Source organism: Verticillium nonalfalfae (assembly GCF_003724135.2).
Source record: "Verticillium nonalfalfae strain VnAa140/NRRL 66861 chromosome Unknown scaffold_7, whole genome shotgun sequence".
NCBI lineage: Eukaryota > Fungi > Ascomycota > Sordariomycetes > Glomerellales > Plectosphaerellaceae > Verticillium > Verticillium nonalfalfae.
The window spans coordinates 26,369-51,511 of record NW_021167232.1 but is presented as its reverse complement, the minus strand read 5'-3'; the positions used below and the strand labels follow the sequence as shown (position 1 = coordinate 51,511).

At 57.5% G+C, this 25,143-nt stretch overlaps 8 protein-coding genes across 8 annotated transcripts; 3 read left to right on the top strand and 5 right to left on the bottom strand.

Moving 5' to 3' along the window:
* Window positions 1-242: 242 nt before the first annotated feature.
* Window positions 243-1,195, top strand: D7B24_008059 (uncharacterized protein; the record flags this gene model as incomplete). Its single annotated transcript, XM_028642155.1, has 6 exons — window positions 243-256; window positions 312-437; window positions 559-670; window positions 736-834; window positions 892-1,017; window positions 1,070-1,195. The coding sequence occupies 6 exons, from the start codon at window positions 243-245 to the stop codon at window positions 1,193-1,195; spliced, it is 603 nt and encodes a 200-aa protein (XP_028498527.1).
* A 692-nt stretch (window positions 1,196-1,887) lies between these two features.
* SEC14 (S14 cytosolic factor) lies at window positions 1,888-3,142 on the top strand (the record flags this gene model as incomplete). Its single annotated transcript, XM_028642154.1, has 4 exons — window positions 1,888-2,094; window positions 2,158-2,207; window positions 2,255-2,378; window positions 2,441-3,142. 4 exons carry the CDS (start codon window positions 1,888-1,890, stop codon window positions 3,140-3,142), a joined length of 1,083 nt encoding a protein of 360 aa, XP_028498526.1.
* A 687-nt stretch (window positions 3,143-3,829) lies between these two features.
* Window positions 3,830-4,551, bottom strand: D7B24_008057 (uncharacterized protein; the record flags this gene model as incomplete). The annotated part of the gene is made up of 2 exons (XM_028642153.1): window positions 3,830-4,315; window positions 4,369-4,551. The coding sequence occupies 2 exons, from the start codon at window positions 4,549-4,551 to the stop codon at window positions 3,830-3,832; spliced, it is 669 nt and encodes a 222-aa protein (XP_028498525.1).
* Window positions 4,552-6,773: 2,222 nt separating this feature from the next.
* On the bottom strand, window positions 6,774-7,375 carry D7B24_008056 (uncharacterized protein; the record flags this gene model as incomplete). Its single annotated transcript, XM_028642152.1, has 4 exons — window positions 6,774-6,889; window positions 6,942-6,984; window positions 7,045-7,112; window positions 7,198-7,375. 4 exons carry the CDS (start codon window positions 7,373-7,375, stop codon window positions 6,774-6,776), a joined length of 405 nt encoding a protein of 134 aa, XP_028498524.1.
* An 860-nt stretch (window positions 7,376-8,235) lies between these two features.
* RPT3 (26S proteasome regulatory subunit 6B) lies at window positions 8,236-9,617 on the top strand (the record flags this gene model as incomplete). Its single annotated transcript, XM_028642151.1, has 3 exons — window positions 8,236-8,432; window positions 8,497-8,595; window positions 8,648-9,617. 3 exons carry the CDS (start codon window positions 8,236-8,238, stop codon window positions 9,615-9,617), a joined length of 1,266 nt encoding a protein of 421 aa, XP_028498523.1.
* A 1,075-nt stretch (window positions 9,618-10,692) lies between these two features.
* D7B24_008054 (uncharacterized protein) lies at window positions 10,693-12,102 on the bottom strand (the record flags this gene model as incomplete). Its single annotated transcript, XM_028642150.1, has 1 exon — window positions 10,693-12,102. The coding sequence occupies one exon, from the start codon at window positions 12,100-12,102 to the stop codon at window positions 10,693-10,695; it is 1,410 nt and encodes a 469-aa protein (XP_028498522.1).
* Window positions 12,103-19,661: 7,559 nt separating this feature from the next.
* D7B24_008053 (uncharacterized protein) lies at window positions 19,662-21,382 on the bottom strand (the record flags this gene model as incomplete). Its single annotated transcript, XM_028642149.1, has 2 exons — window positions 19,662-20,908; window positions 20,986-21,382. 2 exons carry the CDS (start codon window positions 21,380-21,382, stop codon window positions 19,662-19,664), a joined length of 1,644 nt encoding a protein of 547 aa, XP_028498521.1.
* A 1,767-nt stretch (window positions 21,383-23,149) lies between these two features.
* D7B24_008052 (uncharacterized protein) lies at window positions 23,150-24,943 on the bottom strand (the record flags this gene model as incomplete). Its single annotated transcript, XM_028642148.1, has 1 exon — window positions 23,150-24,943. One exon carries the CDS (start codon window positions 24,941-24,943, stop codon window positions 23,150-23,152), a length of 1,794 nt encoding a protein of 597 aa, XP_028498520.1.
* Between the last annotated feature and the right edge of the window lie 200 nt (window positions 24,944-25,143).

The following is a 25,143-nucleotide window of genomic DNA, read 5'->3' as shown; positions in this document are numbered from 1 at the left end:
CCACGGTTGTCCAAAAATGAGACTAGTAGACAGCGCTGCGGTGGCCTTGGCTTCGACCCCGCTCGTTCACCGACGGCTCGTCACTGACCGAAAAGCATTGACCCCAAATCGTCATGTCGAACAGCTGTCACCGAGGTGTAAGCCCCGCCATCCTACCAGCGACGTTTTGAGCATTTCCAAAATCACGTCTCTTGAAATGCGAATGAGCACACCCCAATAGCTTTTCCAGCAACGCCGTCAAGATGGCGACGAACCAGTACGTTCACGGTTGCTTTATGTATGATACTGACTAACTTTCTTTCCTTCGCCAGAAAAGATGCAACACCAAGCAATCCGAGAGGCATCCCTACTGCGCCATTCGTCGACAAGGTTGAGGACTATGTCTCGACCCGCGCTGATGTCGAACCGACTCTGCGCAACTTCCAGGAGATGATTTCGTGAGTTGCGCCGGAACCTGCGAGCTTCCAGCTCTCCCGTCACGGCATTCCAGCATGCTAGCGATGGGCATGAGCGACTCGCTATCGAAAGCTCAGTATGGTAACAATATTACTCTGTCAGGAAGTACCAGTTCATGGAATTGAACCTTCAGAAGCGCATGGGTGGATTGAACGACAAGATTCCCGATATACAGAAAACACTTGATTCGGTCCGTTTCCTCAAGTTGAAAAAGGTACATTGAGGCTACAGTTTCTCCAGAAACCTTAGATATGCTATGCGGACGCTGATGAGGCCTAGGACGATCCCGAGCCTGTCGAGACCACATTCGAGCTGAACGACACACTATACGCGAAAGCAAAGATCCCGCCGACTGAGGAGGTTTACATTTGGCTGGGCGTAGGAAAACCAGAAGCTCCAGCAGTAGAGCGAATGCATTGCTGATTTGAAGCGTAGGCTAACGTTATGCTTGCGTACGAAATTGACGAGGCAGAGTCTTTACTGGAGTCCAAGCTCTCGACCGCAAAGTTGAGCTTGTCAAACTGCGAGGAAGATCTCGACTTTCTGAGGGAACAGATTACGGTGCGTAGTCTTCACATCTTCCGGTATCCGCCGTCGCTGATTCTTTTCACAGACAATGGAGGTTGCGATCGCGCGAGTATACAACTGGGAGGTCGTTCAAAAAAGAAAAGACAAGGGTAGCGAAGAAAAGGTTTCCGAGAAGGACAAGGATCAAGAAGATGGGGAGCCTGGCAGTTGAGATTATTGTAGTGGCTTCGTATCTCTGAAGCATCCCGCGACACGAGCTGGCGCAGACGAAGAATGGGCCAGGCTGCTTCACACCAAACTTTGGGTGAACAAGATGCTCATGACGGCACCTTCGTTACAGGGGAAGGCTCCTCTCCAAGTTAAGACCACAGTGGGGTTGCCTGGGTTGAAGAGGCCTCAAGGGCTTCACGACTACCGTCGCCTCAAATCCGAAGCTCAGGAGCATATCAAGAGCAACCTGGCCATACTCAGGTGCTTGACAATGCCTGCGTTGGGGTCGATGTCCCGTTCTTCCGACCAGATCAAGAAAACCAATGAATAACAATAATGACACTTGAACCGCTGGACTTCACCGTTGGGTTGTCTTATGAGTACGACGTGCATGTAATATCCGTCGCGACATTTCCACTCACCCTCTCAACTGATCCGCTATTCCAACTGAATAGGAGGCTGTGATAGGTTACGTAAGAAATGTGGCGGGGATTTTCGCCCATCATCGTCACTGGTCGGGTGGAGGAGTGGCGGGGCGGGGCATCCTCCTTAATTCGACCGTGACCGCCGTCTACCGGGCGTTGCTCTGTTTTACTCCTCTACAGCAGCTCCAAGATTATCACGATTTCTCGGAAGCTATACGTACGCTTTTAGCCCTATTATTACAAGCGAAAGTTCCCAGCTTTTGTCAAGATGGCAGCCCTGACACCTGTTGCCCCAGAGCTCGCTGCTCCCGAGCTCGATAAGAACTACGACAAGTTTGATTACCCCACGAAAGCTGCCGTAGCTCAAGATGGACACCCGGGACACTGCACCGAGGCACAGAAGGCACAGATTCACCAGCTGCGCATGATGCTCGAGGCGGAGGGCATCACGCAACGCTTGGATACCTTGACGCTGGTAAATATGCCTAAAAAATACGCATAAGATATACTGAGCGATGATATTAACAGCGGAATTTAGCTGCGCTTCCTGAGAGCTCGCAAGTTTGACGTCAACGCTGCGAAAGCCATGTCAGTAGTTCTTCGTCGTTTACTTTCAGGGCCTAATGATAAGCTAGGTTCGTCGAGTTCGATAAGTGGCGCAAGGAGGTTCATCTGGATGCTCTTGTGCCGACTTGGGATTACAAGGAGAAGGAGCAGATGCTCAAGTACTATCCTCAGTACTACCACAAGACCGACATTGTAAGCTTTTCTTTGATCGTCCTCTTCTGTGAAGCCCATGCTGACAGTACGTGCTTCACCAGGACGGCCGACCTGTGTACATCGAGCAGCTTGGTAGCATCAACCTGACCGAAATGCGCAAGATCACCACCGATGAGCGCATGTTGGACAACCTCGCTGTCGAGTATGAGAAGTGTGCCGACCCCCGATTCCCAGCCGCATCCGTTGTCAAGGGCTCGCTTGTCGAGACGTGCTGCACCATCATGGACCTCAAGGGCATCAGCCTTGGTAACGCGTCTCAAGTCTATGGCTACGTCAAGCAGGCTTCAGTCATTTCGCAGAACTACTACCCTGAGCGTCTTGGAAAGCTCTACATGATCAACGCCCCCTGGGGTTTCTCTGCCGTCTGGGGCATGGTCAAGGGCTGGCTCGACCCTGTCACTGTCAAGAAGATTGACATTCTCGGATCGAGCTACTCTAAGGAGCTCCTCAAGCAAATTCCTGCCGAGAATCTTCCAGTCGAATTTGGTGGCAAGTGCAAGTGTGAGAACGGCTGCCACAACAGCAACGCCGGTCCCTGGCAGGAACCCCAGTGGAAGAACCGGGCTTGGTGGGACAAGCCAGAGGCTAAGCAGCAGGCTCTCGCGGCTCTCAAGGGCACCTCGAAGGATCCCCATGTCCTTGTCAACGAGGGCGGCGAGACAGTCATTGCTCCCACCGGTGCCGCCGGCGCAACCCCTGCCGGTACCGCTGACGCGGGCGCTCCTGCTAAGGCCACGGCTTAAGATCGTTCAGTCACTTGTGTCGTTTGGTAGCGTCGGTGTTGAAGGGGGTGGCTGTGGTGATAGCGGTATGATTGTGGTGCTTCGAAACAATGAAGTAAGAGATGGAAAAAGCAGTTAAGGTGGAATGACTTTTGAGTTCAACACTGACAAAGGATAGAAGATCGGGGAGCTCATCCCCTTTCGCCCTGTATGGCTTCTGATGTTATACGCTTGATGGACACTCGTTCGAAATATAGTAGCTACAGAGTAGACACATCAATCGAGTTCCCAGGCATTAAAAGCCCATTACTTCGTCTCAACTTAAGATGAAGATCCCATATCTTTTGTATGCTCTAAGCCTCAAACTGATGTCTGAAGTAAACACGTAAGCTGCACCTCGCTGAACTACTATGTACTGACCGCCGAGGCGGTTGGTCAAAGTACTCGAGGGGGGTATTGTAGTCAACGGACCTGTACTGAAGACCAATATGGCGAGCTTACTAGATTGACCAATACACAGTATCAACAACATCTAGTACAGTTTTCCGATTTCGAGGACGGGATGATGGTTATTGTATCATGTATATAATACTTCATCCGATCTGCATCCATAAATTCATTAATCGTGTCTTTAAAACAGCTCAACTCAACAGCCGAAGCCAACCCGAACTATGCAGCCCGAACAGGCTCGGAGGCAGGTTGCCATGGTCATCTCCCCGTAACAACATACTCGCCTGCCACTCTAGCCCTCTCCATTCTTGCCACGGTACTCGGCATCTCTCTTTTCACCTTTCCCAGCCCTTCAATGGCGCTTCGATGCGCGCTTTCAACTCCATCCTGTCTCTCGAGCACTCCAACATCGAGCCCTGCGCTTTCCAGATCGGCCTGACGTTTCCGCTCCGCCAATTCTTCTTCATCCCGCGTTCGCGCCTCTTTTAATCGTCTTGTCTGCTCTCCCGCCACATCTGACGGTACGGTTTTCTTCAGCGCCGCAATTTCATTCAGCAGTTCCTCTTCCTGGCGTGCCAGATCCTCGACTTTTTGGCGCAGACGCGCATCCCATGGTTCGTATTCGACTTGCGGCTCTAGTTGTTCTTGTGCGTCGGCGTCGGGAGCGAGAAAGACTCTTGGCTCAGCGGGGAGCCCGTTCAGGGAGAGATTCGGCGCGGCGTGAGTGAAGGTCTTTGTGATATACTACAGAAGTCAGAACAGAACGCAGGTATCGAAAGTATATTTTGGGAACTCACCTCATTGACATGCTTCTCTATCTGTATCCTCAGCTCGTCCTCATCACCGGCGTTGCCTTCCATGGGTGGGAACGCATCGTTGAGGTGATCTTGCGCTGCGCGCCTCACGTTGGAAAGGAGGTAGGCGAGGTCTTCCGGGCCTTGAAGCTCTATCCGCCTCTGCTCTGTGGATTCTGAGTCCATGGGGGTATGTGTGTATGGCCTCGGTATCGTGACAATGCGATGCCGGGCTACCTTCTTCGGCTTGTTGTTTTGTGTTTACCAGCGCGCGCAAGTAGAGCGGATCGCGACTTCCCCAGACCCACCATTTCAGGTCCCTCATCTTATCTTATCTGTCTGTAGTTATCAAGAATGCGCGCTAACCGAAAGCAAAAGTACCGACATCGGATTTCCCCAAGTGGAACTCACTCTACGTCAGTGTCAGTCCGCATTGCACCTTCAGAAGACGTCAGACAATAGACAGCTGCCATGACGCAACTAACTCAACCACAACGATATTCGATCTCGAAAAGACGCATCGGGTGCCCATCGCACTGTAGAGTGGAAGCTTCATTTTCCTCCCTTGACAGCCTCATGGAACAGGATTGTCGTTCACAGGTCAGCCGGGCGTATGCCCGCTCAAACCGATGAGCACGCCCCATCCACTAAGGACGCCTTGCACTATAGATGTGCGGGGGCGGACCTGCATACGGCCGGACCCGCGGTCGAATCAGACACTGTACGGTGAGACCCTGGCCTAGGTGCCTAAGAAAGCAACTCTGGGGGGCTGGACGTCCAGAATCGCATGCGCCTGTGAAAGACCTCTGAACCTCTGCGCTAAGTAGTGGCTCTGCAATGGTCACTTGAACGCCCCACTTTGTGGCCGACAGTACCGGAATAACAGTGGTCTGCCATTTCAATTTCAAGTATCGTAGTGGCCGAATGCTTGATGGGAAAGCATACTTGGCGGTGAGTCCTAAGGCTATCCATAGTTGTGGTTGGAAGTGTTCGAGAGCCTCGAACAGACCTTGCACAATCTGAGAATGGGTTGGTCAAAAGCGCTACCTCTCTCTCTTTCTCGGCGAGGGCTGAAATACCACCCAGACGAAGATCGAGAGCAGTGGTTTGCTTTTCGGACAATCTGAGTGAGCGCCTTGCATGACCACTCTTCTCCTCATCAGCCGAGCACATGTCAAGAGCTCAGGGGGCTTCCCCCGTTAGCCGGGTCGCCGTCCTGGGCCTCCAACAGGCCTGTAATCTTCCAGGCGATCGCAACCAAGATCTGTTGCCAGGATTGTTCAATGGTCAAGGCCGCGTCCCCGACCTCTCGCTATTCAGTTGTCATAGCCTGCTTGTCATAACCTGCACTACCTCATGATCATCCGGCAGTACGAGAGGTCCGGCACAGACACCAAGGAGTCTATACGAGCCTGCAACAACCAGCAAAAGAACCTCCACGGCCCACCGTGGCCCTGGGCCTCGAACGCTAAAGACAAGGAAACGTATCATCCACAGTGATCCTCCCAACAGAACGGCCCGACTCCATCTTTGGCAACAAGTCATAGGAGTGTATGTTTCAACGGGGATCTACAAGCAATCACGCATTCATGTAGTGCATCTGTTTTGGCATATATTTAGCGTTGTGTTGGAGGACCGCATGGTGCTGTTCCTCAAGGTCAAAGGGTGTCAACGTGAGTGGGATGACATGACAGATGCCGCGGGTTCCAGGGGGCGCAGGTGGAACCCTGAGAGGACACCCTGATGCGGAGAGAGTGGAGCCGAGCTGACAGCTAAGCTGCCCCGTAAGTGGCCTCATCCACTGGCTTTGTTGGGCGTGGGCGCCGCTGGGGCCGCCTGGTCCAAGTCCAGTCACTGTTGGGCGTCAGAGGATGGCTCGGTGGCTACCACGATCAGGGTCCAACTATGTTTCATCGCATCTCTGTGAGTTGTTTCTCCATGCAAGCTGGCGTCGCATGTTGGCTGCAAGTAATCATTTTCGTTGGGCCGCTGAATCCGTGAGTTGTCTGTTGGTGGCCTTCCAACGTTGCATCCAGAGTCCTCCCCGTCAGGGGGCTTGAGCAGGTTGTCAGCTGGCGCATGGATCCACAGGCGATCATCTTGTCTCGGAACCACTTCACGACCCTTTGGGTGGTGACGATGAGTAGTGTGTTTGACTACCTACGGTACTGCAGCCCGAACCGATCGTATGTAATAGAAGTAGAAAACACCAAAAACGCCCTTTCCAGAGGACCAGGTGCATTGCATAGAATAAAACAATAAAACCGAAGACCAACGCCCCTAGTGCCCTCCCATCCTTACTAGTAACTCCATGTTTGAATCCTCAGCCCGAACACCCAAAGCAAGGACATTGTCGATGGCCAAAAGTAGATACGCCGCGGGCATGAATCATGGTTGTTGGCCAAGGATCATTGCGGGAGCATGCTCTTGGACTCCTCATCTGTGAGTACAATATCGTGGACAGGGTCTCGTCGATTCTCAATCGGCTCGTAATCGCAGTCGAAATAGGGTGGGAGGAAGATCTCTGTGGTGGGTTGTCAGTAAGCTGTCGCGCATTCACCAAGGGTCCTTCATACCTGGGTTCCAAAGATATCCTTGACTTGAAGACAGGTAAGAGAGCTATGAGGAGTGTCAGCAGGGGAAAGTTCCAGTCGACTTGTGCATCACTGCATGACTTACCAGGCGGGGAGGGCCATCAGGGTCGCCGATGTTGATAACAGTGCACTCTTGCTTGGAGATGGCGGTGCCTAGAGCCGTGTTAGCGATCTGGCACCCGAAGCGTCAAAGCTGTCAAAGGCTCGAACGCCTGGGATGGGCCGAGTGGGAGCGTACTGAGAAGGCTGGGGCGACGGCCGTGGAATATATTCTGCTTCTGGACTGTCGGTGAGGGGTTCGTCTTAGGCGAGCTGGAGTACGAGGAGGATGAGCTGGCTGCGGCCTTGGAGGCCTGGCTGCCCCGATAGGCAGCACCCGACGTGGGCGTCATGGGAATGGCAATCGAGGCCGACATGGTGAGGTGGCAGCAAAGGCCGGCAGGGTAGTTTATGGAGGGAAGATAAGCAACCGGAACGTTGACGCCAAGACTCCCCAGACAGACAGTCGCAGGAGACGATAGGAGGTGAGGGACAACGACGAGGGGTAACAACGGGAGGAGTGCTTCTTAGTCGCAGGACACTTTGAAGGTTGCAAGAGAAGAGGAATCACGAAGTGGGAACAGTCGGGGCGACAAGACGAAAGTGTGGTAGTCGTACAGTGCGGTCACGGACAGGTTGGGTTGGAAGGCAGCATGGGAAGGCAGGAAGGCAGGAAGGCTCTCAGGCGGCAGGTGGACGCCGGACCGGCAGGTAGCACTGGACGAAGCTCTAACTGGACATGCCTGACCGATGTGAATCACGCCCACGCCGTATCAGTCCAGGTGGACAGGTGGGATGATGTCGGAGTGGGGGAAGCATGTTAGAGCTGCAGCCCACCGAGTGGTTAGCTGAGATAACAGTGGATACTGTCCCGCTTTAGACGACTAATGGCCAATCGGAAAGTGAGGCTACCTGCCATGTTGGGGTCGGAGCCTGTCGTCAATCACGCAGCACCAAACTCACCGAGGTGAGCAAATCACGTGACTCAACTGATGGCTCCGGCGAGACATGCACTACCTCTGATTAAGCCTGCAGGCTTGGGAGGCGGCTGCGTCTCCCGTTGACGCCTACAGGAGCAGTCAAGCCAGACAACACCGAAGGTCGTCGAAGCATCAACCTCGCCGCCATCTATCATTCACCCCCCCTCGTTCCCGCGCCACGACCCGACGAATTTTATCTCGTAGCCCATCAATCGAAACAAGCTCATCTCTTCACGACAAACAACACAACCGTCAAGATGGGCGATGTCCTTGTGGAGAACCCAGCAAACCACATCCCTCCCCACAAGAGGACCGCGCCTTCAACGATTCCAAGCATCGACAACTTCGAGGGCTTGACGGCAGAGGGCGGAGACGACTATGCCGCGTTAAAGAAGCTCCAGAGGCAACTGGAGTATATCCAGCTGCAAGAAGAGTACATCAAGGATGAGCAGAGGTTCGTCGTTACCTTGAGAAGGGCAACCTAGCTCTCACCGACTGTGACTAACGAAGCAACCCAGGAGTTTGAAGAGGGAGCTTGTGCGAGCCCAGGAGGAGATCAAGCGCATCCAGAGTGTACCGCTGGTCATTGGCCAGTTTATGGAGGCTATCGACCAGAAGTAGGCAACAGGCCCAGTCCAAACGTCAAAAACGTTAAGCTTACCTTTCTAGTACCGGCATCGTCCAATCCTCCACAGGCAGCAACTACGTCGTGCGCATACTCTCGACCCTCGATCGCGAGAAGCTCAAGCCCTCCTCCTCCGTTGCTCTGCACCGTCACTCCAATGCTCTTGTCGACATCCTGCCCCCCGAGGCCGACTCCTCCATTGCCATGCTTGGATCAGATGAGAAGCCCGACGTGACGTACGCCGATGTTGGTGGTCTCGACATGCAGAAACAGGAGATTCGTGAGGCTGTTGAACTTCCTCTGACGCACTTCGACCTCTACAAGCAGATTGGTATCGACCCCCCTCGTGGTGTCCTGCTGTACGGGCCTCCCGGTACCGGCAAGACAATGCTGGTCAAGGCCGTCGCCAACTCGACAACCGCCAACTTCATCCGTGTCGTCGGCTCCGAGTTTGTGCAGAAGTACCTCGGTGAAGGTCCGCGCATGGTCCGCGACGTCTTCCGCATGGCGCGCGAGAACGCTCCGGCAATCATCTTCATCGACGAGATCGACGCCATCGCGACAAAGCGTTTCGACGCCCAGACCGGTGCCGACCGCGAAGTCCAGCGTATTCTTCTCGAGCTCCTCAACCAGATGGACGGTTTCGACCAGACCGCCAACGTCAAGGTCATCATGGCCACGAACCGCGCCGACACGCTCGACCCCGCCCTGTTGCGTCCCGGTCGTCTCGATCGCAAGATTGAGTTCCCTTCGTTGCGCGACCGTCGCGAGCGCCGTCTCATCTTCTCCACAATTGCCTCCAAGATGAGCCTCGCGCCCGAGGTTGATCTCGACTCCCTCATTGTCCGCAACGACCCCCTCAGCGGCGCCGTCATCGCCGCCATCATGCAGGAGGCCGGCCTGCGCGCCGTCCGTAAGAACAGGTATAACATCATCCAAAGCGATCTCGAGGACGCCTACTCCAGCCAGGTCAAGGGCACAGCGGACGACAACAAGTTTGATTTCTACAAATAAGCCAGCCATCGCGACTGGACTACGGAGGACGGAGGACGCGGTTGTGTTTGGTTGATGGGCGCGGCCGAGACAACTGGCCATGTAATACGACAGACTCAAGCGCAGGCTTGGGCTCGAGGCGTACACGGGTGGGACGGCGTGGGGGCTCGATAGATCGCGGACCGGGCAGGCGTCGAGGATGCTTGCCATGGCTGTACAATACACCGTTTTCCCACAACCTATACCGACGAAACACGATGTCATTCTGGTTTCGTGTCAAGGCATCATGTGCTTCTCAGGCCACAGCGGTCACCTTCTCACTGCGCCATGTTTGCATGACATTGGCATATGATGGAAACGCAGTCGTGAATTCTAAGTGTATCCCGCCTTCCGCATTCAGCTACCAGATGTACATCAAAGGAATAAAAAGGCTTGACAAGAAATCGACCATTGCCCGTCGCGGGGCGCCCTATCATCCATCTATCCGTGTTTTCGTTTTCCCTCTCCAACCGTCTATGTCCGTAGCCGTCATAAGTAGTGCAGGCCCCCCCAAAGGCGTCAATGCTATGGTAGACGCTGAGCCGAAACGCTCAAAAACACCTTCCCTAAAGAAAAGGGTCTATAAGAAAAAAGACAAACAAGATGTATGAAACCAAGGCAAGGGACAAGAAAATCGCCGCCGTCGCTGATGCAGTCCCGCCACAAGCTCATACGCAGCATTGAATAAGAGATTCGACGAGCCTCCAGGGGGTATCGTTTGTGTGTTTTCGGTAAGCCGAGGGGTATATCCTCCGCTATCACTTGTTCCTCGTTCCTCGTCGTTCGCGCTATCAATCTCTCTCTTTCGCTCGCCAGTCAACTCGCTCCGACCCCCGAGTACTACCCGATAGATAAAGAGATTAAGGCGTAGCCGTATTAGCATTACCCATTATCTATTCGGTGGGGTCCTTCGTTCGAACAGATACGGTTGGCCTAAGGTTTTGATTTGAGCAACCGCGTGGTGCTCCAAGATGCCAGACGCGTACTGTGGCGTGAATTTCGACCATGTTTTGTACAGCTTGCTGGACCAAACGCATGTGGTCCAGTTGATGAGTGATCAAGCGCTCAACTTAACGCCAAGCTCAAGCAGAAGCCGCACAAATTTCTCGTGTAATTGGATAAAGAAGTCAGGCATGCCGACAAGCTCTGCCACACCACGCGATTTGAGCGACACGGCGCCGCCGCCGCCGCCCATACGGCGAGTAAAGCCGCTTCCTCCGGTCAAGAAACTGCTGCCACTGGCGCGGTCAGGGCCGCCGTAGCCATCGCCACGATCTTGAGAGGCTTTTGAGGAAAACCCGCCGCCATTGCCGTAGAAGCCGCCGCCTCCCATGACAGGGCTAGCTTCGGATGCCTTCTCAGCCTCGGCCTCGGCAAGCTTCTGAATCCAAGCTGCCATCTCGCGGAAAGCGGCCGCAATGAAGCCAAAAATCTTCATAATAAGACGCTCTCGGTGAGTGCTGAGAGCAAGAAATGCATAAACGCGCTTGTGGCCACGAGCATGGACATCCGGGATGCGGAATATGTATGCGATCGTGTAGCCAGCCAAAGGGTCGCCGAAGAAGATGGGGCCTCCTGATGCGGCCGCGCCGGCACTGTGGGTCGTCACGAAAGGCTGTGAGGTGGGATTGGGAGACTGCGGCGTGGGAACAGAGGTCACAGCTGAGCTGTTGGCGCTGCTTCCCGCTTGCGGAGTGCGAGGCAGAGTCTCAAAGGAGAGGGCCCGAAGGCAAGAGGCGCGGACGATTGAGAAGGAATTGGCAATGAGAGGCTCATGGGTTGAGGTGTAGTGAACGTAGTGGGTATGGCTCGGAAGACTGCGACTCGTCGAGGACATGCTTGATCGCGTGGTTGTTGAGCCTGTCGCCCTGCGTGTGTGCCGCCGAGGTTGGCCCTCGCCGTCAGTGTCACTGGCCGAAGATGTTTGTGAGGGCGGTGGAGATGTGCCTGTATCTTCCGACGTATACACCTTGGCCCAAGGGATACGCGAGCGCAACGTTGGCCCCCGTTCAGATTTGGGGTCCTTCTCTTCCTTGAGGCCTTGCCTCTGTGGCAGCGTCATGGCGCAATTCTCGCATGGGCCAGCGCGTTTCGTCACATTATCGTCGTATGTTCTCCGGAAATTGCTCGATTCGCGACGTGGTGCCGGCTGCTCGGACACTCTACGCGGGCTTTCAGGCGGGGTCTCGATGGCTGACGTGGACGGGCGAGAGGTGGTATTGGCGGCAGGTGACGAGGCGTTGCGTAGTAGCGCTGCTCGGGATATTTGGGCTTCTTGTTCTGACATGGAGAGAGAAGAATTCCGGTGACCATGCATGTTCATCTTGCGCATCGCTTCTGCGATGGCTGCCGTGGCTTGTCCAACAGAGCTCGGCACGGAGGTAGGGGCGCTCGTGGGTGGTCGGTCTTGGAGTTCGGCCTCGTCAAAGCATGTTGAGCAAGGGGCTGGCAGGCCTTCGGTGACCATCAACGGGGTGGGCCCGTGAAGGTCGCAATAATGAGCTAGACATAGCTGAAGGCCAGAAGTTAGCACTGGCGGAGTAGTGGGTGGCTGCCTCTCGTCTCGGTGTTGCGTTTGGTGTTGGGGGTGTTGGTGGTGCGGGCGCATAGTGTCTGCTTCGGAAGTACCTGGCAGAGCCAAGGTGTGTTCGAAGGATGGGACTCGCATGGCGAAAGAGAATGATGCGTCTAGAGCATCGAGAGGGCGCGCGGGAGATCAGGGAAGATATGGAGAGGAGCAGAGGCAAGAGCCGACTCAGAGAGCCATGACGGATGATACCCGCAAACAGGGCCCCAAAGAGACGACAGGGGCATCTGGAACAACGTCTGGATTTTTTTAACCCTCGCTCGTCTCGATGCTCCTACCCGACTTCTTTGCACACTCCTTCTCTTAATGCTCCGACGGGATGACGGGACGGGGGGTGTTTGGAGAAGGGGAAGGGAGGTGCCAGTGCTGGGTTCTGACAGGGAAGAGGATAGGAGAGGGCCGGGAGGTTGCATGTACCACGGGCGCAGTGACATGTTGCCAGCAGTACACGGTGGTATCCCCGGACGAGGTTCCCTTGCGGATGAGTCGGGCAGACCCCAGACGTTTGAGTGTGGACCGGTCGCCCATCAGGGAGGGAAATGATAACGTGGTCGGCGGCCATGTCGTCAGGCGCTGGCCTGTCTGGCTGGCCGTCTGTCTTGGGCTGTCTGGGCTGGATGCCTGCCTGTTCACTGGGCCCTGGGTGGCCATCCGTTCAAGACACTGGTCGGGATGGCCACATGGGAACAGCGGTGTAGGCGGTGAGGCGGCGCCTCATTGGAGGGGGTGTAGAGAAGCCCAATCAATAAGGGACGGGTGTGTTCGAGATTGGCGGGGGACTCGGGATGTTTCTAGCGAGGCGAATGACAGGTGCGCAGATTGTCATTGCGACAGGAGGTTGGCAGGAAGGCAGGCAGGCAAGCAGGCAGGGAGACGGTAGGTGCAGAAGCAGACGCACAACGCACATGCGGAACGCCGACGGCGAAAGGGCCCTCGAGGCCATGATGGAGGGGGCGCGGACTCACTATCGATGTCATGACGTATGGAAGCCGCGGGAATGCTGTCTTATCGGGAATCTAGAACTGGCCCAGGGTGTTGTTGGTTGGCGTCGGGCAGGCAATCGGACAGGGCGAGGCAATCAAGTAATCAAATGGACGGAGGGGTGGGCGCGTTGCGGCTTGATGATCACCCACAAAAAGAAGCAAATATAGAGGAGGGGCAACCAGTGAGCGAGACGGCGCGTCCTGCGAGCTGTGCTTGTGTGTTTTGTGTGACGGATGGGTGGGTGCTGGGTGTAGGATGTAAGTTTTTGGAAGGTCTGGTCTCTCTCTCGTGTTTCGCCGAGGCGGCGGTGCGGCAGGGCGGGGTGTGAGACGAAGGACGACGGTCGACGGTCGACGGTCAACGGTCAACGAGGGGGCCCAGGGTCAAGCATATGTGAGGCAGATCGTCGGAGGGTCATTACCCAGAGAAGGAGGAGGAGAAGGAGGAGTGACAAAAAGGAAACAAGATGAGGAGGGGAAGCGAAGGTAGAGGATGGAGAGAGGGTCAAATGAGGGGCAGGGGACAAGAGCAATTGCGGCAAGTCGAGTGCTGTTTGTTCCTTCCTGGTGGGAGCAGGCGCGGGCGGGCAATAGAGGGAAAGTAATCCCAGGTCACGGCTCGTAAGCAGCAAAGAACGGAAGGAGGGAATGGGAAGCTAAGGTTCAGGCACATGTGGTTGTGGATGCGAATGTGGATGCGGATGCGGACCAGCAGGTGCAGTACAAGCAGGTGATGATGATGATGTGGAGGGGGCGCCCGGCAGCGGCAGTGGCACTAACAGTCACACTGACACTGACAGCGACAGCAACAGCGACGTGTACCCGTAGGGTGAGGCAAGACATATACAGTGTGTACCTGCCTGGTCCTATCCCGGCCGATTCCACTTGGTTCCGCGACTAGGGGGGCCGGGTCTCTCCTGCCCCCCGGAAAGGGACGCAACGAAAACGAGACCGTGGGGGAATTGGATGGCAAGAACAGCCCGCGAACGGAGCCAGACACCCAACCAAGGAAATCACGACACCTTGTGATGAGCTTGTGATGAGCTTTTTAGGCATCTGAGATTCATCGGAGCCTTCGCACTTCGGTTCCCTGTTGAATTGAGCCCACGAGCCCGACAACCCGAACCCCCCTGCCCAGACTCGAACTAGCAACGGTGCCGCGCTGTCTTCTTTCGCAAGCGTTCCGATGTCCTTGCACCGTCTCCACCAGAAACCTCGCCCTACGCAGTACATCGCCCTACGCATGCTTTGCGAGTCGTGCCCAGGCACCCAAACAGCCCCAACATCCCAGCAGCCCCCCAACACCCGTCTCAATACCGGACAGGTACAAGAGATGGCGCCAATAACCATGGCTGGATTCTTGCATGCTAGTGTCCGAGCCAGCATGGAACGAGAAAGCCGCTCGTAGGAGACTGGTTTGCATCGCGTAATAATCCGCTGAGCGACAGCTGGAGGGGCGCTGCTAGGGTCGCTGCTAGGCTCACAGATCGATGGTGCCGGACAGCCCGTGAAGGGTCCGGCGACGGCGGGCTCAGTCCGCTCGGTCAAACATGTCAGGGTCCAGGGCGTCTGTCTGTTTTGTTGTTCCAGTCGCTGACACCCTGTTCACGATCTTCCTCTTTCAGGCTCCACCTTGATACTATTGCGCAGGAGAAAATGCTCAGTGACACACGATGGCTTCATCGCCTTCTAGGCTTCAGCATCGAGGGCATGCGCGTCGGTCGCTGAACGATTGACTCGTTAGGACCCAACTACCCGGGCTTCCTCCCTGTGGCCAGGCCTGTCTATGGGCCTTTTACTCTGTCAGTTGTCAGGCAGGACAAGAACACGGAGCCTAGGTGAGCATAGATGATGACCCGAGATCCCAACCAAAAAACCTCCCCTGATCGTCGCGGGGTTTCCCTATCCCTGCCCGCTGACTGGTGCCGCCAAGCAGGTCGCTGAAGCTCGCTCGTTCGTCGGCCCACCCATTCCAGAATGCTTCTAACCTTCCATTTCGCGGTCCCCACGCCGAGGGAGCCACATCCTCTCCTCTTCCTGCACACGCACGCCCTGCGCCCGGGCTCTGGCCCGAGCTGGGTACAGGGGGCTAGAACCCCAGTCGAAGCCCAGCACGCCATCAATTTGTGCTTGCGCCGCTTTAGTCTTTGGGACCGCTTAGCAGCGTCTCCCGCAATGGCTCCTCGAATCTACGGCTTAGTTACACACTCCTGCTCCACTACTGGACCAGATGCCGTTGGCTTGGCAAATGATGCCGCAGGTCAGCCCCCGTTTTGAACTCGATGGATGCGACAACCTCGCCCACTGAGCTGACCCGATGGGTGACTGGAAAAGAAGTGTACCACTTTGCGCGTTTCCTAGAGAAGGCTGATAGACTTGATATGTGCTCCTCACTCGGGCATGAGGAAAGGAAAGTACTTCACTTTGTGCGTATGCTAACGACGCCCATGTCACATAAGTCAGGCTACTAAATTGGCCCTGCGTTTCTGCCAGGTCGCATGAAACCTCTGGATTCCTACCAACACCGCCTGCCACGCTTTTAGATTAGGCAGCCTGGACTTTCGGCATGTGCAACTATCCAGACCGAGTTGCACTTTTCACTGTTCCTTGGGTAGACGAAGGACAGATGTGAGGTGTTGGTGCGTCCACCGGCACTGCTGATAACGCTGATCCGGACCTGTTCGATCGCCGCCTGGTATTGGCCACTGGCTTTCGGCCGAGTGGCCATGAGCTAGTCGGTTGAGCCGTCAGTCTCTCGCATCCACGGATCTTGAAGACGAATATGTCCCGTGCTCATGGAATCGGCAGGGTCAAACTTGTCGAAAATTGGGTGAAGTATGAATGGGTTTCCGTAACATCAACTATATCTGAAAAGCTCCTGCTTACGAAGCTGACCCTCCTCTGGACCTGCTACGCCGAATGCGTGAGTGCGACAAGGGCAATTCCTCTGTGCACCCGTGCTGACGGGGGTTGCAGTGTGCGAAGTAAAGTCCCAGTGGTTGGCGGAGCAAGAAGTGGCTTCTCAAGAGAGCGTCCCACGCAAACAAGCTCCTCATCCAACACTTTCGTCAATGCCAGAGGGTGGAGAATTGACTGGAAGAAGATCTTGGATCATGGTTCTAGTATGATGCGTAGGCCGTGCAAAATCATGATACTGCTCTGGCTTACATGTCAAATCTGGTTCTCTCACAAATCATCGTGCTGCTCACCCCGCGAAATGACGAGATGGCAGTCACCGATGCCACGAGAGACAGCGTGGCCGTTCGAGAGAGTACATATGTTGGTGTAGCGGTAGCCTCCCAGCCGTTTGGAACGCCAGGACGCCGAAGTGCATGAAAACAACACCATCTCCTATCGCCGGGACCTCGTTCAGCGGCAAGCACGCTAGGCTGCGTGTGGGCATGGAATCGTCCCCGTGGGACCCCTGGTCTCTCGGTACCCATCATCCACCGCATCAGGTCAGACCCAAATCGTCTCTTTCATCTCCTGCCAATTTACCATCCACGACTCGAACGAATGCGACACGAAGATCGTCGGGTAGTCAGTATTGGCTGCTAGGTACCTCGTCCGCTAGGGCCAAGGATACGGGGTCTTTTGCTGCAGCAAGCTGCCTTCACCGCCAGACGAGGAATGCCTTCTTCTGGCCTGTTCGGGTGGAAACCACCCGGCGTGTCATGGAACAAGGTAGTTGACTCCATCATTGCCATCATCGCATCGTCACGCACCGACGGATGTTCGACTTGACTAGCTGCGGCAGTCCCCTCAACCGAGACTTGTTTTTGGCTCTGTCAACCTGCTCAATGACACTAGGGGAGCGTCCCCGGTCTTGGTCTTGGGGAGACCTGAGACACAAATGGAAGCCATGAGTCGGCATTTGCGAGATGAGACGAGTGATGAGCTGTTCAGTCATGAATGATTTCCACCCCTTTGCCGCCGCCGACTCCAGAGAATCCGCTGTCGACGGCAGGGTGATACAGAGCTGACGGCATGCCACGGATAGCTCTATCGCTGATGCAACCGCGTCACCAAGTCAGTTAGTACCCGACCTGATGTCGGGCATATTCGGTACCAGCGAGACAATGGCGTCCGCCAGGGTCAACCACCTAGGTACCAGGACACCACGGTGATCACGCACTTGACATTCCGACGACACTAGTTGCAACAGCAGACCGGTGGCCCGAAGCGAGGACCGGTCTACAACCAGGTGCACATGGCACCGTTGCAGCCACTGACCAGAGACGCATCCGCTGGGCCGATATTCCAGCGCCATCGCTGTCCGACCAGGCCTGCCACAAATCAGCCAGCCCATGCGCCCATCCTCTAGGCTTCAAGTTCGAGACGGCCTGTCGTCTCATCTCGCTCCGCGGTCACCGCAAACTCACACCCTCCACATTTCGCCTCTTCCCAGCAGTGCGCGCCGCCATGTAGTGACGCTGCAGTGTGACCTTGGGCTCGGCTTTTGTCAATCATCTTCACGTGTATAGGCTTGCCTTTCGCCTTTCACATGCCCTCCCGTGTTAAGGAGTAGAATGGGCCGAGTATCACCTGTCACTCTGCTCAAGCACGCCGTGCTAATCGGTCCGTGGCGGGCGAAATAGACCGAAATCACTCCCAACGCCCTGTCCATCACGACGTGTTCCCCTGCAGTAGTCGCTGGCTACCGCTGGCCTGAAGCATGGTTGAGAGCGTGCCCCGATACGAGAGAGAGCAGCATGGGCCCGGCACCTGAGAGACCAGCCAGGCGTCGCAGCGGCGGACAAAATTTCATCACAGGAAGACCAAAGAAAAACGGTTGAGACTGAAAACCTGCGCGGCCTCAAAACTTTCCCATTCGAGCCTCCGGCCATTCTCTCGCCGTGCCCAGACGCGACCATGTGCTGCGCGAAGTGTGTGTATGTGCGTGTGCGCTGCGAAGCATGCCACACATGCAAGCCCGACAGCCGTTCGTCCCATGTCCCCTTGTTTCGTGCCCTGGAGCGGGCGAGAGCCAACCTCGCGACCACTAGCTAGGCAGAACGCGATTCTTCTCCGCATCATCGACACACCCCTGCCAGGGCCAGGACCGACATGCACTGCACCTCACATGCATCGAGAGAGGGAAAAAAAGTTTCGCTTGCACTGTTGCTGCTGCAAGGCATCCGAGCCTCGTCACCCGGTATCGGCTGCAACGCAAGACCCCTGAGACGTCATAACAGCAGAGCATCAGCGTCTTTTCTGTCACCGTCCCTCCCCCCCCTGACGCCATCTCGACTTTAGCCGCACAGCCCAGTTGCCCACCGGGCGGCCGGTGGCCGGACGCACGCCGTGTGTGCTTCGTCCCTCGTCCGGTTCTCCCCATTCTTTCATTTTTCCCCCTCCCACCGGACAATCTGATGCCGTCCGTCTCACCCTGGCACGCGGACGAGGACCCTGTACATGGACTGAAGACTGTAGCTCTCGCTTCACGTGTGCATGGCCAAGTGCGCCATCACCAGGGATCCCAGCCGGTCATCAGACGGGCCGAAGAACGTGAAAGGGGGACGGGATGGCTGGATGGCTGGATGTTGCTCCAACTGGACTGAGCTGCCTGTCGCCGCCTCGCCAAACAACCGTGATGCCATGACCATGAAGACAGACGCCACCCCCGGCTCAAATCACTTCTCGCCTATTCGGCTCTGCATCAACCACTACCGGCGATCGACACGTGCAAAGTCACCCGCGTCGACGCCCAGGTACCTCCGTGGTATCAACTTGTCATTGCAGGGAGCGTGGTTAAACCATGTGTTATTCCTTCCGCTGTGATCTGTATGCAAGTCCGGTTCCCGTGCCAAGTTCAAACGTTCAGACCACTACCACCACCCCATGGGACAGGGCAAAAAAGCTCAGCTCACCCTTGCCCGAAGGGGGGGAGGATGCCCTTCCTATCAAAACCACCGCCGCCCCTATGCTGGACATTGTTATGTCATGATGCTTCACACCCCTGAAAGATTATACAGCCCGCCCCCTTCCGCCCTGTGCCTCCTCCTCCCATCAGCCTACCGTCCGCTCGTGGGGAGGGGGGAAAGATAGTCCGTACAGCTCAGGTAGTGTAGTAATACAGCGTTCCCGTGTAAGCCCGCCTGTCCAAACGCCGTGGTGAAATGCAAAAAGCAAAAAGCAAAAAGAAAGAGTGCAAAAACAGAAGAAGAGTTACAGAAATTGTGAACAGAGAGGGGGGGTGGGATGCGAGGATGCGCCCCCTCATCTTTGAACCCCATAGGACCGAGCAGCTTCGCCAAAGCCCGGCCGTCCTCATGCGTGAGCCGCCCTCCGTGCCTCCATGCGTGCCCTCCAGCCCTTCCGCGCAGCAGGCGCTTGAGAAAGGGCATCAGCGTCGACGGCGAGACCAGCCGTCGTCGTCGTCGTCGCCGCGGGCTCCTCAGGCCGATCCATATCCAACCCTTGTCGCCCGTCTTTCCCGCGCGCCCGCGCCTCACGTCAATCGACAAACGGATCGCCCATCTCCAGCCTCTTAGCCGCCGGCTCGCCGTCGCCCGCCGTCGACGCCGTGCCGTCGGTCGAGTCTCTCGACGTTGTGCTGGCGCCGGCACCCCCCTCGGCCGCCGCGAGCGCCGGCGCGTACCGCTCGAGCCACATGCGCCGCAGCACGCTGTAGAGGAAGAGGAACTGCGGCGGCGCCTGGACCATGCTGGGCCGCTGCTCGCGGAGGGCCTCGACCGTCGCGTGGATGAGGTCTGGCCCCGCGGCCGGGTAGGCTTCGAGGAGGCCGGCGTCGAGCTCGCGCATGAGGTGCTCGAGCGTGATGAAGGTGCCCGTGCGACCCACGCCGGCGCTGCAGTGGATGATGCGCGGAGGCGGGCCGGCGGAAGTCGCTGCTGGGGCTGCGAGCGTCGAGTCTGCGTCCGAGAGGCTCACAGTGCTGCTGCCGGTGTTGTAGTCGCGCGAGAGGCGCATGAGGGTCAGGAAGCTGCCGAGATCCTCGAGGGCGGGGGCGCCAAAGTCCGGCCAGCGCGTGTAGAGAAAGTGCCAGATGACCTGCTCCGTGGGCTCGGGCGCCGGCGAGGCCGTCTGCGTCACTTCAATGTCGGCGTCGTCGGCGTCGGCGTCGGTACCGGGGGCGGCAGAGGGCGGCGGGGGCGCGACGCGCAGGATGAGCTTGCGCAGCTCAATGGCGCCGTCCTCGAGCGTCTCCATCGAGTCGAAGCGCAGCTCGGCGCCCCAGCCGTCCTCCCAGCCGTCGTCCTCGTTGAGAATCCAGGGCTCGTCCTCGGCGGACATGGGGAAATACGGGTAGCACTTGATGGTGCCGTTCTCGAACATGGTCGTCAGCTGGACAATGACGACGGGCGAGTCGAACTGCTCGGCGATCATGCGCCAGACAGAGTCGACCGAGTTCTCGACGGGCCCCTGCATGGCAATGTAGCGCAGCGGGGCCGGGGCCGGGGCCGGGGCAGGCGACGCCAGGCTTCTGCGTGGGGAGGGCAGGACGACGGCCGAGGCGTTGACGTAGTCGAGCGTGCCCTCGGGGACGCGCAGGCGGACGCGGTTGCGGTTGTAGGGCTTGATGTTGCAGTAGCGGTCCATGACGCCGCGGCGCATGTCGACCTGCTTATGGACGGCATATCGGTAGGTCGAGTCGGGATTCGTGGCGGCCTCCTGGGCCATGGCATTGTGCAGGCGGTTGCGTTCGGTCCAAGTGAGGTCCTGGAATTTCGAGTGGATCCCTGAGGGTTCATGCATGTCAGCTTTGCCGTGGAGAAGCAATTTTGTTTCCTATTTCGCTTTGGAAGGGGAGCAGTACCTTCTTGTGACAAGTCGAGGAACGAGGGCATCTTCAGCTTGTTCCTCTCGGGCGAGTCGGCCAGCAGTCCGTCGCGGTGCCGCAGGGAGACAGGTGACGCAGGCATGGCGTCAGCGAGGCCATCACGGGTCGAAGCCAAGGTCGGAGGGGGCGAGGACGAGGCTGGCGGCGGCGGCGGCGGCGGCGCTGGGGATCGGGCGCGCTTGGCTGAGGAGCGAAGGTGTCGCAGGGCGCTCTTGCGAAAGCTGCCCTGCTTGCCGGGTGTCGTCGCCGAGACGGCGAGGGGGATGGTGTTGCTCGTCGGGGAGGGTTCGGCGGCGTCGGGGACGGTGAGGGTCTTGGGATCGGTGGCTATGGTGGGCGCCTTGGGCTTGCGGCGGAACTTGGGAATCTCCATGGTCGCGGCGCGCGGGATGCTGGAGGGGCGCTGTGGGATGGAGGCAGAGGCTGCCGGGTCGCCGCCCCGGTTGAGGAGTAGTCCAGGTAAGCGTCGGATGGGTGCGGCTGCTGGGGTGGCCGGAACGTGGGTCGTGGGAGGCTACGATGTCGTCGTCGTCGGCGGCGGCGGCAAGGCTGAGCGGGAGGTGGTCGTTCGAGTGGCGTGAGACACAAAAGGATGGACTCGGTCGGGACGTGCAGACAGAACGAGAACGGGTGGACGCGAGATCGAGAAACAGACAATGTAAATCAATGTCGATCGCAAGGCTCTCGGGGGCCGCAATGAACAGTGCCGAGTTTCGAAAGGCTGGCGAGGCGTGTCACAGGATCTCCAAGGGGCACGTGCTGTGACGTGAGAGATGCTTCGGCGAGGTTGGCCACGCGGCGAGCGTGTGAAGGTTGATCCCAGAGGAAGAGGGGAAAGAAAACAGGGATGGGAAAGGAGATGGATTGTCAGAGAGGCTCGTTCTCGTTCTCGTTCTCTCAATGGGAGGCTGCGTTGCGAAGGGGTCGATCCAAGCTGATCTCGCCACTTTCAGGTCGTTGGCTCCCTCGCGCTCCCCGAGGACTCTCTCTCTCTCTCTCTCTCTCTGTCCCTCTCTGTGGCCAGGTTGAAGTCCAGGTCCAGGGGTAGAAAACTTGTTGCAGGGAAATAGGGACATGGGGGGCGGAGAGGCGGAGAGGCGGAGGAGGATGATTGGAAATAACACAGCTCCAGCGTTCGGAGATGGCACATGGATCGGGCCAGCAAACCCAGATTAGGCGCGATGTCATCTTGGCATGCCAATGTCCGTGTCCACGGGGGCAGGGCCAGGGTGGCCTGCGATCCCACAGGGGCGGTCCACTAGACGAGGCCCCTGAAGAGCCGGGCCACCACCGTCCCGAGCGCCTGGAACGCTGCGCTGGCCCCTGGAGGTGAGGTGCGCTGTGTGCTGGGGCCATCGCTGAGGCCTGCACTGCTTGCCACTGTGGCCCCCTGGGTGCGGTGAGCGCTGGGGCATCAGGAGGCGTTGCGTGCAGCGTGCAGCGTGCAGCGTGCCTAGGCACCTACCTTAGGTACCTACCACCTACTGTACCTGTACCTTGCCTTGTACCTGAATGCAGGCGCTTCGGATCGTGAGACCACGATGATCGACGCCTCTCAGCTCGCTGCATGTCAGCCCTCTATTTTTATCTGACAGCATGGTTTGGCCCGACAGCATGGCAAAAAAAAAAAAACATGCCCAGGGTCGTATGCAGACGCTTCCGTGCATTCGTCACAGAACCTACTGTGGCCTCTATCGATCGTCTGCGTTGCACTCGCCTCAGTTGCACTCGCCAGAGGTACACTTTTCCCCTTTTCACCCACATTCGCCCCATCCACGCGTCCAAGTAGTACTTGTACTCGTTTCCCCTCTGGCCACCTTGATCCCTGCTGGGTCCCAACATCCAGTGGACGTACATGCCACACACTCACACGGGCTGGACGCAAAAGTCGAGATGCTTGATTGGACAGCGCCCCCCAGAATATGGTTCAAGAATGACTCCATCGCGTGGAACAGCCCTCCTACCCTCTCCTCGTCGTCCTTTGCCTGTCTGTCTCCTGACAAGGGCATACCCAAAGGCACACGCAGTACCGTGCCGTGCGCCAAAGCCTAACAGCGTCTATCGTACATGGAATTGGAATACATGGTACACACGGGTCACGCCCATAGGAAAAAAAAAAAAACCCCCCGTAGCCAGAACCTTACGCCGCCGAGTACACGGCCGTCACCATGCGCCCGCACTCCACCCTTTGCTCGAGGCTGGCCTTGCGTCCCTTGCCGTCCTCGCCGAGCCTGACCGTCTTGCGCGGCGTCAGCTGGAACCGGTGGAAATCGCCCGTGGCCCCGCCGTCGAGCGGCTGGATGTACGTCGGCGCGTTGACGTTCGACCGCTTGCCCGTGCCCAGCTGGTAGTGCTCGTTGCCGCCCCAGAAGACAACGTCGGCGCCCCAGTTGGTGTCGTTCTCCGACCCCCGCGCCGTCGTGCCCGTGTACGTCACGTTGGCCATGGTCGCCGCCGCGTGCGTGCTGCCCACCGTGATGTCCGCCAGCCGGATCGGCACCACCTGGTGGTTGGCTTCGTCGTACTCGCTGAGCCCCGACAGGTTCTTGATCTTGACCGGGTTCGACGACACGTGCGTCCACTTGCCCGTGCCCAGCGTGCCGAGGATGCCGCTGCCGCAGGCCCACGTGTCGGCTGTCGTGCGTGCCGTCTTGCGGTCGCCCGTGAACGCCGGCGGCGTGGCGTCGACGGTGAAGAACGAGTTGAGTCCGCCGGCGGCAATCGACGTCACCCTCGGGACGAGGCCCGTGTTCGCGTAGAGACGCGGCACGGGGATGAGAGAGGGCACGTCGATGCTCTTGAACCCGGACTCGGACTGGAGACCCAGCTGGCCGAATGTGTTGTCGCCAAACGTAAATACCTTGCCGTCCTTGTCGAGCGCGACCGAGTGGTTGTCGCCCGTGGCAATCTTGACAACCTCGAAGCCCTTGAGGCCGAAAATCTCGTGCGGCTGGTCAAAGGCGCCTTCAGGACGTGTCGCCCAGCTGAGACCGGGCACTCCCATCTGTCCGACGGACGGGAATCCAGACAAGCTCGACGCGAAGGAGAAGACCCTGCCCTTGGAGGTCAGGAGCAGACCGTGCTGCAGACCGCTGCTGATGTCAACGACCTTCTCGCCGCGGGCGAGGCCGCTCGGTGTCAGGGTTCGAATGGTGCTGGGCTCGAGGACGCTTGCGCCCGAGCTCCAAAAAGGAAACCAGGAGGACGAGGAGGACGACGACTGCTGCGCCCGGGCTTGCGCCTTCTCAGCGGTATCTTGGTCGCCGAGCGAGGCCGGTACGGCATAGACTGCGCCATTGGAGGCCAGAGCGAGGATTCGATCGTCCGAGACGGCGATCTTGGTGAGGTTCTTGCCCTTGAGCGTCTCCGCGGGGCTGGGGTCGACTTGGGAAAAGCCGAGGCCCCATTGCACGAGGTTGCCCTCCTCGGTGACGGCGACGCCAAAGTTTTGCGTCAGCTTGACGTCCCGCAGAAGCTTCCCGTCAAAGTAAGAAATCCTCCTGGGGAGCTTGACGTAGGTCTCCTTCGACTGCTGGTCGACGACCTTGCCCGCGTTGGAGCCCCACGCATACACGCCAGGGTTCTCCCAGCTTTGGCGAACCTGCGCGTGCTGCGAGCTGATGATGTCCCGGTTGTGCTCCTTGGAGGTAGCCTGCTGCCGCTCCTTCTCAAACTTGATCTGCGCCTTGGGGATGACAGGCTTGACTGCTTCGGCGTCGGTGCCGGGGAACAGGACGGGATAGTAGTAGGCGGCACCAGCGCCGGCGCCCAGAGCAAAGATGGCCAGGAATCCAGCCAGTCTCTTCCCGCCGCCTCCGTCCTGGGAATCGGGGCGAGAGCGGTTGCTGGCGTGACGAGCCCATGTTTGCGGTTTCCGTGTGACTGGTCTCCCTGTTGCTCGCAGAGCTGGGAGGGTGCTTCTGTAGGCCCTCATGCTGTTCGACGACGATTGGCAATGTGGCAGCCGAATGAAGAGTCGATTTCTCGATGATGGACCTCCTCACAATGGATGCCAGTTTTCTGGTGTTTGTATGTGTGAGTGTGTGAGTGTGTGTGTGTGTGTGTGTGTGTGTGTGTGTAACGGCAAGGACGATAGAGCTGGGTGAAGGCATACATACCCCCTCTTGGCTAAAA